We start from the raw sequence: 15,022 nt of genomic DNA, 5'->3' as shown, positions 1-15,022 counted from the left end.
TCCTCTGACTCTGACTCCGACAACTACCTCGAAGACGAGGAAGAGGACGGCGACGAAAACGAGGATGACAACGATGATGAGGACAATGAGGATGAAGATGACGACGACGATGTCCAGGAGGTCGTACAGTCCTCTGGTGGCCCTCCGGTTCAGTCAATAGACGATGAGGACGACGAATAAAACGCTGAAGGAGGCGATGACGACGACTACTGCGAGGGCGAGGATGAGGTAATTAGCTAAATCTTTTCCTTTATTTTCCTTATTTGTTAAAGTAGCTTTCAGTACTTTCCGGTTGAAAATTTTCAGATCTGGTACTATTTGTTGTTTTGTTTTCTATTTTGTAGTTATTCAACAGAACTACTTGATTTGGTTTCACTGCTTTTTGATCTGAAAGTATGACCAAATAATTGGTGCTGAATAAAATTGAATTTCAATTTTTTTTCCCTGTATTTGGTGGATTCTCAGTTTTGTATTGAGGGTCAGTAGCTTTAGTTTTGTGTTCATGGTACTTTCTTATTGGATTGGTGGTGTTGTGTAATGCTTTAGTTTTGTGTTTATGGTACTTTCTTATTGGATAATTAGGATGAAGCTAATGAAAGCAATGCTGAAGTGAGCAAACGCGAGAAGGCCAGGCTAGTATACTACTAGGGGCCAGTACACTACTGCGGATCAATACACTACTGCGGATCAGTACACTACTGAAGGTCAGTATACTACTGGGGCTAGTATACTGCTGGGAGTGACATACTACTAATCCTCCGTACACTACTTCTTGCATGCGGAAGCAGCAAAGCCAAAGATAAATGATAGTGTCCAAGTTTGATATTGTAATATGTACAAATAGTTTTTGGAATTATTAAATAAATGAGTTGTTTCTAAGAAAAACAAAGATGGAATGTAGAGATATTCTTTTTTCATAATGCTACTGACATTCAGCAGTGTTAATTCACATTATCCAAATCACAAGGGCAGTTTCATAATTTACTTGTCAGTAGAAATAATTAAAAAATGGAAGGAATCTGACCGCAAGGGATAATACCTTGCACACTAGCACATGGGAATTAAAAAAAATAGGTTTGCTGATGGTAATTTATGGGCTAAAAGTATAGGTAGTGGTAATTTGCTATTTTGAGAAATAGTTAAATTGAGAAAAATTTAAATTTTTCTATTTATTTGATAGATAGCTAAATAGTACATATTAATATGAAAACTAAACTAAATAGAAAAAAATTCAATGCAATTATGAATAGATGGATAGGCAATAATTAGACCATAGTTGAAAGTTGCACTTCATTAGTACGATTGTCATAAAGGTCTTCATCTTTTGATGTAGTTATGTATTACATTGCATAGACTATCAATTGAATTGCTCCAGCAATTGTACCAAGACCATTGCTAACCAAAATAAAGTAGTCCACTTTTCCAATTAGAGCATAAGAAGTCCAGCAACAACCATTCAGAAAGTTGGCAACTGAGAGCGGTAATGACATATATTGCACACTCTTTGTTTTGATGACCTCACTCACGATGAACAAAGTAAAGTTGTACATGAGGACATTGAAAAAATCACAAATAAAACCAACTACGACAGCCCTCAAATGTCGATTCATCTTCATCTTATGCTCGGGTATTGCCAACATAGTTCCAACCACAATAGCTCCAAAGAAAACAAGTTCACATACGTACAAAGTATGTAGCAACCCTCTTTTATCCTTTTTCTGCAGCATAATATAAGAACATGCTAAGATATATGAGCTCTATAATTAGCCCAATTCCATTAATGGTGACAACTAAAATGTTGTTTGGATTAACAAATGGCAATCCTTAGTAACACTATAATAAACAGTTCAACACTGTTGTAAGGTAAGGTTTTGGATCAAAAGCTTCCACATTTTTTTTTCTCCATATTAGTATGAACGCAGGAATTGGAGAGAGGAAAAGCCCACCAGAGATGACATTCCCAACCACACCGACCACGGACCTTGCCTCTTTGTGCACCATCTTTGATAGGAAAATGAAAAGAAAATATATGTGACTGAAAATAAGAGAAAAATATCGAGTATTGAATGAATGAGATTTTGAAGAAGTAAAGGTTCATATTTATAATAGAATTATTAGTCTCTGAATGAAACTCTATATTTGTTCTAGTAGTAAACCCTAATGGGATTCTCGTTCTAATGGCATTGAGATTCTCATTCTAGTAGTAATGGGATTCTTACTCTAGTAGTAATGGGATTCTCATGTATTTCATGTGCATGAGTTTATTGAAAATACTTGGTCAACTACTTACTCTCATTTTTAATTGGAGGCAACGTAAAAAATAAAAAATAGCTATTCTTGTTGACTCGGATTAATGTACCATTGAGCTGATGGTGTGCCAGCAAGCTTGACTTGCAAATGTTGGGCTGTTTGGCATTTTAGAATTGAGGTCTGGAATATTCGAAAACTATTTTTTTTATCGAAGTTTTTAAATTTTTAAATTTTGGACAAAATAATATGATTTTCTTTCGGCAACTACCGAAATAATTAATATGATTTGGGTGGACGCTACTTTAGCATATAAATTAAGGGTTAGGCTAGGGTTCGCAGCCGACGCTTAACGATCTGAGATTTGTGAGCATATAAGATGGCCACGAAATCGCAGATTTTTATAGGAATGTCCACGGCATCAATGCCCACCTCTTCTTCTTCATCCTCTACCACTCTCTCTATGATCAGGAGACCTCTCACGACGTCGTTCTATAACGGCGGAGTGGGAGCTATAAAACTTGAAACGATTAAGGTTGCTCCTTCCAATAAGCAAAATCAATTTAGACAACGGGGAACTGCTTTTGTTGCTCGTATGAACCTTATCGACCGGTTTGCTATGGTCATCAAGTCATATGCAAATGCAATCATGTCTTCATTTGAAGATCCTGAGAAGATCTTGGAGCAAGCAGTTTTTGAAATGAACGATGACTTGATGAAGATGCGACAGGCCACAGCACACGTATTGGCATCTCAAAAAAGGCTGGAAAACAAGTATGAAGCTGCGCAACAGGCTTCGGAGAACTGGTACCGAAAAGCACAACAAGCTGTTAAGCAAGGAGAGGAAGATTTAGCACGCGAAGCTCTCAAGAGGCGTAAATCTCTGGCGGATAATGCTAGTGCTTTGAGAACTCAACTTGATCAACAAAGAGGTGTTGTTGATAGTCTTTTGTCCAATACAAAGCTTTTAGAGAGCAAGATACAAGAGGCAATGTCGAAAAAGGATAACCTAAAAGCGCGGGCTCGGTCTGCAAAGATTGCTAGTGAAGTGAGCGAGATGGTGGGGAATGTTGATACGAGTGGTGCCCTTTCGGCCTTTGGAATGATGGAAGAGAAAGTTTTGGCAATGGAAGCTCTAGGCCAATTAACTACGGATGATCTGGAAGGAAAGTTCGCGGTGCTAGAGAGCTCTTCTTCTGTTGAAGATGACCTTGCAAACTTGAAGAAACAACTGTCTGCAGGTAGTTCGAAGAAAGGAGAGCTTCCGCCTGGAAGAACTATTGCCGCTTCAAACAAGACATTTCTATTAAAGGATTCTGAGATTGAGATGGAGCTTAATGAATTGAGACGGAAAGCAAATTAAGGACTGCTTCTAAGTTTTGCTTTGCAGGCATACCAGTTTGAATTATTTAGACGCAAAGTCATTTGGTTTCATTTAACGAGCTAATTTGTCAAAGAGAACAGTGTGGGTATATCATTGAATGGGTACCTCGATTTAATATTTGTACGCTCCTTGAAATTAATAGGACGATTTAGCTAGGTTCTCCTCCATGTGTTTCTTTTCCCTATGTTGCATGTTTTTGTTTTTGCATATGAAAGCTACAAATGTGCCACAGGGGTCGTTTTTACTGTATGATACACTTGCCGGCAAGCCTCTCCCATCGGCAGCAACCAGGTTTTCAGAAGTCGCACTCATATGTTCGCAATGATGGTGGTCATGATGAAGTATTGTGCAATTTTGAGCATGAGCTTTTGACTCGATCAGTAGTATAAGACATCTACAACCGCTTTGGACGGGAATTCAGTAATGAGATACAATATATTTTTTTATCAACAAACACTAAAAATCACTCTCTCAGATAAAGCTGCAGTTAAATATGTCGTACTTTAAGCATTAATTGACGTGAATTTTTATTTGAGATTGTGAATAAAAATTTGGAGACATTTTCAATTACTGGTCTCAAAAATCTGTAATCAAAGTATCGATAGAAATCAAGATTGAACTAGATGCAGGAGAACCGCAGCCAAAGAGGAATATGTGTTCATTTTCAAGGTTGTTTACTGGTTCACATCAGGAATGTTGAAAAGATTGGAGTCATAAGTGTTCATATTAAAACCTTCGGGTGCCTCTATGAGCTACTAAATCACTTCTAGGCAAGCGGGGCTCTCCTCGATCTACATCTACTACTAAATTCGTATTTGGCTATAAATTCTTTATTTGATCCGAATCTATTTTCCAACACCTGGTCTCTTATTGTCTCAGTTCTGTCAGATAATTTCTTCGGTTGCTTGAGACAATAGGATAAAAGACCCAATGGTCTTTCTAAGTGTACCCAGCAAATTTCTATGTAGACCGACCAAATCAATTTACACCCAATAAAAAAATAAAATTTATAATTACACCCACCACCTTTTCCAACAATACCCGTATTTTTATTAACCCAGCAAAACTCATACCCAGCAAATCTCACCCGCCGACTTTATCGAAAGTAAACCTACACACACACCCATGCAGTGTATCCCAGCATAGCCAGACTAATCACTGCACCGCAGACGCACAAACCATTGGGTGTTTTAACTAACCCAGGTCCCTCAAATCTGCTGGCCACGGGATGAAGCTGGGATTCGAACTCTAGACCTGGGAGTTCCAAACTAAGCAGCTCGACCAACACACCACACCACATGGTTTCTAACCTCCCACCTTGGACGTATATCAATTGTAACACACAAATTTAATGAATACAAACCATTTATGTCCTTTTTCTGGTAAAGAGGAGGTTTTTTTAAAAAAAAAAAAAAAAAAAAATTTTATTGTTGTTTGTTACAGCTTGCAAACTTCTAGAGCCATCCACACTCCACATGCCTTTGTTTATTTGTTTAGCCACCAACTGATTTAGAGAAAGTCTGAGAAAATCTTTTAAGGATTATGTCGTACTTGGTTGCAGCTTATCTAATTAGAGCATTGGCTTATTCAATTCTCTACTGTCTGCTTACATGCGCTAGCTTGCTTGGCATGTGGGCTATTTTAAACCCTTGAAACAATTATAAAGGAAGGTGAAATTTTGGTTTAAGGTTTTGCAAGAAGAAACAACGTAAACACAGTGAACTACTGGGTACAACTAAACTGCTTGGTACAAATAGAAAAAAGTGTTTTAAACTTTATGGTTTTTTTGTTATTATTTTTATTTATTATGACTATTATTGTCATTTCATACGAGGATATAAATGTCCTTTCATGCAAAATTGATTTGCTGGGTCTACCTAGAAATTTGCTAGGTACATTTAGAAATACCCAAGACCCAAATAAGATAACACGAAAAAGACTTAAAACAGAAAAGACTAGACAACTTTAAAAAATATAAATACACACACACACACACACACACACATACATGACCGATCAAAAGCAGACGTCCGCAACCTAGAAAAAGTGCGGACATTGCTCCTCCGGCCTCGCTCAGGCGTCAATGACGGCATTTTTGTTGCCGGACGAAGGCTCTGGACATCCCGTACTGCATAGCCATCAACGCGAAGGCGAAGGTGATCAGATTCTCAGGGATGCGTCGCAAGCTCACCTGAAACCATGGAAGCACCATCAAGGTTGACTTCGAGCCCTTCATCGACGAGTCTAGCAGCAAGAAGAGAGTCGACATGGTGGCTTGGTTCCGTCCGGCACGAGCAGCACTGCCCGTTGGCGCCTAATGCAGCCCGAAGGAGTGACATCCGCATTTTTTTTGGGTTGCGGACGTCCGCTTCTGAACAGCTCCACACACACACAGAGTCTAAAAGCAAACTAAGAGCAAAGTGTTCACACGCACACACAACTAAGAGTCTAAGAGCAAAGTGTTGCGGCGCAAGTGGTAGTTTTCAAAATTGCAAGGATACAAGTGAAAAACCATCGGAGTCAAAAACTTCCAAAGAGGGTCCAAAACAAAACTCAACTTCCAAATAGTGGTAAAATGCAATTCACCGCAAAAACTGGTGGGAAGCTTTGCAATTTTGAACATTACTCTAATACTGTTTCTTCCCATACTATAAATCAAGTGCAATTTCCTTATAGGGTTTTTCAGACACAAATTCCATCATTTCCGTAGGGTTTGCGCCGTTGCCTTAATTTCACTCTCCCTCTCACTCCACAGAAGAGACTCTTTCACAATGTGGGAGGATTCATGTGAAGAAGGTAAGACCCTCTTGACCCCTGCCTCCATCTCTAAGCTTTCTTTGGCTATCACTGATTTGTTCAAAGATTTTCCTGAGGAACTCATTCCTAATCAGACTACCCATCAATTCTGTGGTCAAATGTATCTCAGTCTGCAAGTCATGGAGTTCCATGATTAAAGACCCAACCTTTATTCGCACTTACCTCACCCACACACTTAAATTCAATACCCAGAATTCCACTCACCTCCTACTGCTCCACTCTGTGTTTAGTGATGATGATTGCTGGTTTTTAAGAGAAACCCCCATCCAAGGATTTAAAGAGGACCTTTACTCTTTGCATTATGAAAACCCTGCTTTTGGGGAGTATAGTATTGCAAGATTGAATTTCCAACTGGGCTCAAGGAAATATTGGAGAATCCGTGTTTTCGTGTTGTGGGTACTTGTAATGGGTTGGTTTGTCTTGCTGATGATCCGGTGTGTTATGCTTATAACCTTGTTATATGGAACCCTTCTGTGAGAAAGTATGTGACCCTTCCTAAGCCCCTGATTAATCTCTCTACTCATGGTGATTATGATGCTATTGGTCTTGGTTATGATGCTGTGACCAATGACTATAAGCTAGTAAGGCTTGTCACTTGATAAAAAAGACAGCTTCTGTGGATGCCCAACTATAGCTCAGGTGTATTCACTGGCCAAGAAGTGTTGGGGTGGGCTTAATTCTGATCTTCCTCCATGTGAAATGCATGGCTGCTCGTCCGAGGCTTTTGTTAATGGAGCACTTCACTAGTTGGCTTTCCGTCTCACCGGCGGTGATTATATCTACTTCGTTTTGACATTTGATGTGGGCACTGAGTCATTTCGAGAGATAATGTTGCCGAAGAATTTCATATTGGATCTGTCATTGGTCTTGCGATTGTCTGTTTCCGGAGACCAAAAATCCATTGCTCTGTTTGCAAGGTGCAAGAGTGATACAGATTGTTTCCTTGATATATGGGTAATGAAAGAGTATTGCGTGGACCAAATTGATGATTCTCACTCCACAAGGTCCGGAAAGGAGTTTACCCATCGCATTGTGCTTTAGAAAGAGTGGAGAAGTGGTGTTGGTCCTTGAAGATAGCTGTGAATTAGTTTCAGCAAACCTGGTGAGCAAACAGTTTAAAAGTCTTGGGAGTTCTCAAGGTCAGCTGTGGTCTGTTGACCCTTATGAAGAGAGCCTTGTCTTGATTGACAGGAAGGATGCAACTTCTTACTGAGGGAAAGAATACATAAGGTGATTATTTACTACATTGACTCTATGATATTTATTATCTTCTTGTTTGAATACATATGCTGCTAATTTTATGTGACCTAAGATTGTTGCATTGTAGTACAGCCACAAAGTTTGATATTCTGTATGATGATTGATTTATTACCTTTGCCAACTGTTTTATCTTTTTTTTGCAATCCAGTTGGTTCTGTTCTTAGCTTTTTGGCTGTTTTTGTCATCAAGTTTCCGTTGATATCGTTTCATCCATTTTGATTATATGATTTCTCAGCATTAGATGTAAAACAAAATGGTAGTAAAGATGGTTACACTGCTCCTATTATCAGTGATTTTAGTTTCTTGTTTCATGGAACATCAGCTTGGAATTACTTAAAATTATGGACTGTGGAATTGTTGATGTTACTATAGTGTTATTGCTATAGCATGGTTTTTATTTACTGTTTCAGTAGATGTATCAATCTGTACAATAGCTCCTGCAATGGATTTGTTTGTTTGTTTTTTTTTTTTTTAATTTAGCTGTACAATAGTTCATTTTCCAACTAAGCCTCCTGCATGTTTCTTGTACAATAGTTCATTTTTCATGTGGAGGGAAGTTTGATTCCCACTTCCGAGAAGTAAAAGGAGAAGTTTTCTTGACTAATGATGTCAAATATAAACTTTACATGGGGTTTTGTTACATCCTTGGCTTGTAATTTTTTTTTTTTTGGGGACTTGTGGCCTCTAGAGTTTGACACTGTATACTGAAATTCTGATTTAGTTTCATAGGCAAGTGCTCTAAATTCAGGATTAGGCCATGTGGCACTGCAAATGAAAAATGGCGATTAGGATATAATATTTGCTAACCACCTTGTGGTTGTACTTAAACTATTATGGCTGCTTGTTCGCTTATTTCCCACTAGACCACAGAGGATAAGTTCATACTTCAAACGCAATGTGGGAAACTGAATCTGTAATATAGCTATATAGCTTATTTGCTCATTTCCTATTAGACCACAAAGGATAAGTTCAGTTTTGCATTATATACTTTTACTTGTCATATAGCTTGCTAAACCCTAATTGAAGACTACATTCAATCAATTATGTGCAGGTCGGAAATAGGGGAAATGATTCTCAAGACTCTGCTGAGTTTTCTGTAGCTACAAAGCGATAAGGTTGCTGCATGGTTTTTGCTATTTTAGTTACTCTACCAACCATCTGAATATTTAAAGGCACTTTATCTATCTAATACTATTGCTTTGTTCATTCCAAGGGTATTCCTATGTAATATGTATCCGCCTTATGATGAGTATTATGTGGCTAAATTGACAATGTTTTTTGTATTATTGCTACTGGTTACTCGGTTAGAGAGAAAGATTTTAGGATTAATGTGCTTGAAGCTAGCTCTATATATGTGTGTGTGTCTGTGTGTGTGTTTTGATGTTTGAGACAGAAGTTGCTCTAATTCACAGGAGAAGCGTATCTTTGGTGAAATTTGATGTTCTGATGTATTGCAGTAAGGATCCTTATTAATGCTAAGGAAGCGTGTTGGTTTTCTTTGAAATGGACTAGGATGTGCGTAATGTTCGGCCCATTTATACTTGGGCCGGGAATCTTTTTTTATTTATTTTTTAATAGTTTAATTTATATGATTATCGGTGGAGCGCTACTTTAGCCTATAAAAAAAGAGCATCCTATAGTTTATCATTAGGGTTTTGCGCCGGCGCCCTAGTTATACAGAAGAGGAATTCACCGAGGTAATCTTGCTCGTTCTACGCCTTGCACATGATTTCAAAGCTTAGTGTTGTTAGATTTTTACTAATTTGAGATCAAGTTTTTAAAACCTCGAGGAAGGAACACTGTGAATTACAATGAAAGATGCAATCTGTAAATATTGAATAGCTTGTATCTATAGTCATTTGGGCCTCGCTTTCAATTTGAATGGCACAGCAGATGTCAATTACAGATACGAATATAATTAGATCGGTTTGTCATGGACAAACTTCACGAGGAAATTGAAATTTGTAGCAATGATACACTGTTCTATGATCTATGGAGAATCTCCATGGTAGCTGTTTTATTATAGTGCTCTTTGAAATAGGACGATTGAGGGTTTACCTCCATGTTACTTTGCCCTGTTGGTGGTTTATTCGGGTTCTGTTTCTTATCTCGTTTGATTTCTTTCAAAGCATCTCGTTGATTTCTTTCAAAGCTGAATACCATTTTGCTGTATGAATATTAGTTGGTTTTGCTTTTTGAATCTGAATGGGTTGGAATTAAGATTCTCTCACTCTATCGAAATTGCAGATAAGGGTATTGAAATTTGAAGCAATGAGAGACTATTTCCCTTACAAAGCAGTGATAAACCTCCACCAGTCATAGTCATTGTGGAGATTCTAGTCATTGGTCATAGCATCATACCCGAACTGAAAGGAATCTTTAGTTTGGTTTAGATGCTATGACCAATGACTAAAAGATTGCTAGATCCATCGAGTTCTGTGTGAAGATTCTAGTCATTGGTAGTAGCATCATACCTGAGCTCAATGGAATCTTTGGTTCGGTTTTGATGCTATGACCAGTGACTAAAAGGTTGTTAGATCATCAGGGTCCATGAGGAGATTCTAGTCATTGGTCATAGCATCATATCCGAAGTTGAAGGAATCTTAAGTTTGGTTTTGATGCTATGACCAATGACTAAAAGCTTCAGATTCTTGAGAATGAAGATGTGAATCCAACACAAATGCATGGAAAAGGCCTTGGTTCTGTTGTGCCTCCATGCCAAATACATGAGGTATGGGGAAAGAATTGGCTTGATAGCCAAGTTACTCTTTCACTTTTGCAGCTGGATAATATACAATATTACATATGCCAGTATCCCTATGTAAAGCATAATTGTTCACTTCACATCGTTACAGTCAGGAGTAGGCAAATTACTCTAAAGACTATGGGTTTTCTGTAGCTGCAGTAAAGTTGCTTCATGGATTTTCCTGTTTTAGCTACTCTATCTAACATGCTGGATTTCAGAAGGCATTCCGTTTATCTGTCTCTCTGTCATCCAACGGTATTCGTTTTAATATCTTCGTTAAATGACTACCGGTTAGGAAGAACAATTTGAGGAGTTTTTGAGACCGACGTTGCCACTGTATTATTTTTTGCTTCAGTGGGATTAGTGAAAAAGAGCATCCATTTAATGGTGAGCCTAATTTGGCTCCTAGAATGCATTTCTTGTGATTATGATGTATTATTTTTTGCTTCAGTGGGATTAGTGAAAAAGAGCATCCATTTAATGGTGAGCCTAATTTGGCTCCTAGAGTGCATTTCTTGTGATTATGATGTAATCTCTAATTTCCCCGGATATTGTAAATTTGTAATGTAATGTTTTGTTTTTTCAAATTACAGATTCGTACATTAGCTAAAATCAGATCGAAATAGTAAAAAAGAAGCTTTACTAAACATTCTCCCTCAGGAAATTGTAAATGAGATTATAGCTATTTCTCTGCCTATCCATCCAACTCCTGATACTTTTGTTTGGGGACCTTCAAGATCTGATAATTTTACTATTAAAAGTTCATCTTGGATTCACACTCAACAAGTTCCTAATCACTCTAGAACTTCTTTATTAATTAAGATGCAGAAACTGAATATTCCTCCTGATGTTAAAATTGCTTGGACTTTAATCAGGAATCGTCTCAAAACAAGAGATAGAATTTCGCATTATAATTATAATATTTCTCCAATTTGTCATTTTTGTATTTTTGTTCTGATGCTACAGAAATTGTTGATCATCACTTTATGCGTTTCTACATACAAGTTTGATCTAAAGCTCTTTCTCCTAAGCCTTTTAATCGGGATAATTCGTGTGTTTTTTGGATTGATCATGTTAGTAATATAGCTTCTTCTAAAGATCATCTTGCTTCCATTCTCTTGATTGGTTGGTCTATTAGGAATTCTAGGAATAAGTTAGTATTTCATAATATAGTTACTACACCTCATAACACCTTATGTCAAACTGTTTTGTTTGGTTCAAGTTACATTCAAGCCAATTCTAAGCCTACCACTCCTAAAGTTTCAAAATATTTTCATATTAAATGGCAACCCCCTAACATTGATCAAGTTAAATTGAATTTTGATGGATCTGTTAAAAATGGAAATGCAACTATTGGTTATGTTATTCGAAATTCAGACAGTAACCCTTCATTTGCTGCTAATAAAAAGTTAGGCAATACTAATGTTCTTATTGCTTAAGCAACTGTTTTAAGGGATGGTTTACATACTGTTTTCCTTCATCATTATTCAAACATTTCTGTCAAAGGTGATTCCAAATTGCTCATCGGTTGCATTCATGGAAGATGTGAAATGCCTTGGCGAATTAAACTTCTAGTCCAGGATATCAGAAGTCTAGCTCAACAATTCAACTCCATCATCTTCAGGCATGTTTACCGAGAAGCGAATTTTGTAGCAGATCATCTGGCTTCTTTAGCGCATAATTCTCAAAATAGCTCTGTATGATTTTTCTGTTTACCACTTCCTATGTTCCAAGTGTTTCTGGTGGCTTCTCTTGGTGGCCAAGCAGAATGTTGTACCTGTTAGCCAAATAGCTACCTCAAGTATAAGGGGTACAAGTTATAGGGATTTAAGAAGGATTAAATACTGTTTACTCTCTATACTTATAGGGTTTCATCGTTTCAGTCCTTGACCTTCGAATTTCACCTAAAAAGTCCCTGAACTCTCAATTTCCTCCCAATTGGTCCCTGCCGTCAAAATTTTCTGTTAAAGTTGCTGAAAATGTCTATTATGCCCTCACTTACTTTTTTTTTTTAATTTATTTTTTCTCTGTTTTATTTCTTTTTTTCATTTCACCTCTTGAAGGTCTGTGGATTGGAACCATCTTGATGAGGAGATGAACAGAAGGAGGCGGAAGAGCCGGAAGAAGAAGAGGTAAAAACAAAAAAAAATAAAAAAAGAGAGGAAGAGAAATAATTTTTTTTTTAAAAGTAAATGAGGGTATAATAGACTTTTTAGGGGAAGATAAAAGAGTTTTTGGCGGATTCTTGACTGCAGGGACCAAGTGGGAGGAAATTGGGAGTTCATGGACTTTTTAGGTGAAATTCAAAGGTCAAGAACTGAAACGATGAAACCCTATAAGTATAGGGAGTAAGCAGTATTTAACCCTTTTAAGAAAGGTTGTCGAACCCACGAGGATTGGATTCCTTTCACTAGCTAGGGTGTTAACCTAAGGAGACTAGAATATGCAAATGTACAATTACAGAGCCTAGATCAAAACCTAGATTCACAAGGAAATCTAGGCTCATGGTGAGTATGTGCATTGTGGTGGTAGTGAAATTGTTTGTTGAATAGAGTGGTAAACCAAATTAAAATAAATGCATGCTCAAATGTAAACTAAACTACTAAACTAAACTAGTAATATAATGGATGAAGTTAGGAGTTAGATTGTCTACCATTAACCTACCTTGTAAGTATTGTAGTTCAAGTACAAGTGATGCTATTCTAATTTTTCAATTACCATCTTTGCATCCGGATAAGACTACAAAGGCTTAAACTTTTTTAATGTTATCAATTCCAACCAGATAAGTCTAGAATTAACTACCTAAGAACAAATCCTATTACCGATTAAGTCTTAATTCATTGTTCCTAGATGCATAAAGCTTTGAGTTTGGATAATCATGCAAGCAAACCAATCCTATATCTAGGTGATTTTAACTCACAACCTTCATATGCACATAGTGGATGCTATCATGCTATAGCTCAAGATTAACTACTCCCTAAATATTTTTTTCATGAGATGACAAACACAACACATTCAAAGTAGTTTTTGAATGAATGCATTCACTTCTTGAATTAGCATATGAAGATGAAAATCGCAAATAACTTCAATTGTAAATTAAAACATCAATTCATACAAGTTTGGCTAGGCTTTCAACCCTAGCCCCAATCAAGTAACTACTCACTCATAATCATACAAATTAGCATCAAATCTATAAAATTCATCAAGGTAAATTAAAGAGTTGAGAAAAGAATGAACTAGTTGAAGCTTGACAAATCATTGGGTAGTTTCTCCTTCGTTTTGCTCCTTCAATGCTCCTTGATGGTGGAATGGATGGATGATGCACTTCTTGTTGATGATGAATGAAATGGTGATGAAGATATGATGCTTCTTTGGCTAACTTTAAGTGGTAGTGATGGAGTAGTGGTGGTGAAAGATGGTAGTTGTGGTGGTGGTGATGGCGGTTGAGGAGTATGGATATTATGGGTTTGGATTTTGGGAGGTGGATATGGAGGTTTTATGAAGGAGATGAAGAGAGAAAGAAGATGTAATGGGGTGGAATGGGTAATGCATCTTCCTTGTGAGAAGAGATACTTATATAGAGAAGAGAGAAATGAATACAATAATGAATGGAAGCAAAAGGGAGCCGCTCAAGCATTATAAGAAGCATGGAGGTGGAGTATTAGAGTGGTAATAGATCCTAAAAACAAGGGAAAGAGGTATGGAAAAGATGGAGTAAAAAGAGGGAAGTAATGATGAGCTATGAGAGTGTAGAGTAGAAAAGATGACTTAAGAGAAGAGATGAGCAGCTGCTCTCTTTATTGTGCATGGAAAACATGAAAAATGAAGAGTGTTGGGGTGGTTTTGGGTCATCAAAGTCAATGTGACAACCAAAGGAAAGAAGGTGCATAGGAACACCTATTATCTATAAGATAATATGATGGACTAATCTTGCCATAATCTTGTAGGATTCTTCTAGGGCTCTCCTTGATAATTTCAGCATCATAGACCTTCCAAAAATACACAAGAAATCAGCCCAAAGAAGGTTCTAGGCCAAACTGCCATGTTTGACTAGGATACGTCTATGAAGTTTCCTTCAATTGAATCTCCACCGAGACTCGGAATTGGCCTTCGCCTTCTTCATACCAAATGTTTTTCGATAAGTTTGAGTCATCCTGATAAAATTTCAGACCTTAGTTCACCGTAGTTTGGCCGAAAATGCTGCAGGACGAAAATGTTCACCTGGTCAGTTATTGACCAAGAAAATAATGCTCAACCATCCTTGGATGTAAATCCAATGGCAGAGAGAATTATTATTAAGTTGAGGTGTTTTGTTTTCAACCCTGGGATGTAAATCTAAGGGTTATTGAGCATAAATTCTTTGGTCAGTAACTGACCAGGTGAACACCACTGTGTTGCAGGAATTCATACATGTCCTTTTCATCTTTTAGTCAGAAACTTGGACTGATCTTTTAAAGGCCTTAGACTCCGAAATTTGATAGGAGCATTTTAATGCGATGTTTTAATGGTTATTTCCTTAAATAAATCAATTTTAATTTAGTTTCTATTTTCTAGCTACATCGGAGAAA

At 37.3% G+C, this 15,022-nt stretch overlaps 1 protein-coding gene and 1 long non-coding RNA gene across 2 annotated transcripts; both read left to right on the top strand.

Annotated features, from left to right (window-relative positions):
* Positions 1-2,626: 2,626 nt before the first annotated feature.
* On the top strand, positions 2,627-3,799 carry LOC112201860 (membrane-associated 30 kDa protein, chloroplastic). Its single transcript, XM_024342782.2, has one exon. The coding sequence runs from the start codon at positions 2,627-2,629 to the stop codon at positions 3,608-3,610; it is 984 nt and encodes a 327-aa protein (XP_024198550.1). The 3' UTR covers positions 3,611-3,799.
* Positions 3,800-9,336: 5,537 nt separating this feature from the next.
* LOC112166921 lies at positions 9,337-11,044 on the top strand. The gene is made up of 2 exons (XR_005799241.1): positions 9,337-9,716; positions 9,750-11,044. It is a non-coding gene; the product is annotated as an uncharacterized LOC112166921 (long non-coding RNA).
* The last annotated feature ends 3,978 nt before the right edge of the window (positions 11,045-15,022 follow it).

The sequence above is a fragment of the Rosa chinensis genome, chromosome 5 (assembly GCF_002994745.2).
Source record: "Rosa chinensis cultivar Old Blush chromosome 5, RchiOBHm-V2, whole genome shotgun sequence".
In the NCBI taxonomy this organism is placed as follows: Eukaryota; Viridiplantae; Streptophyta; class Magnoliopsida; order Rosales; family Rosaceae; genus Rosa; species Rosa chinensis.
Note: the sequence above shows the minus strand (reverse complement) of the source record. Positions and strands in the feature narration are given on the sequence as shown.

What these genes read in the sequence shown, in the direction of transcription:
- LOC112201860 (XM_024342782.2), top strand. Translation starts at nt 2,627, where the DNA reads ATGGCCACGAAATCGCAGATTTTTATAGGAATGTCCACGGCATCAATG.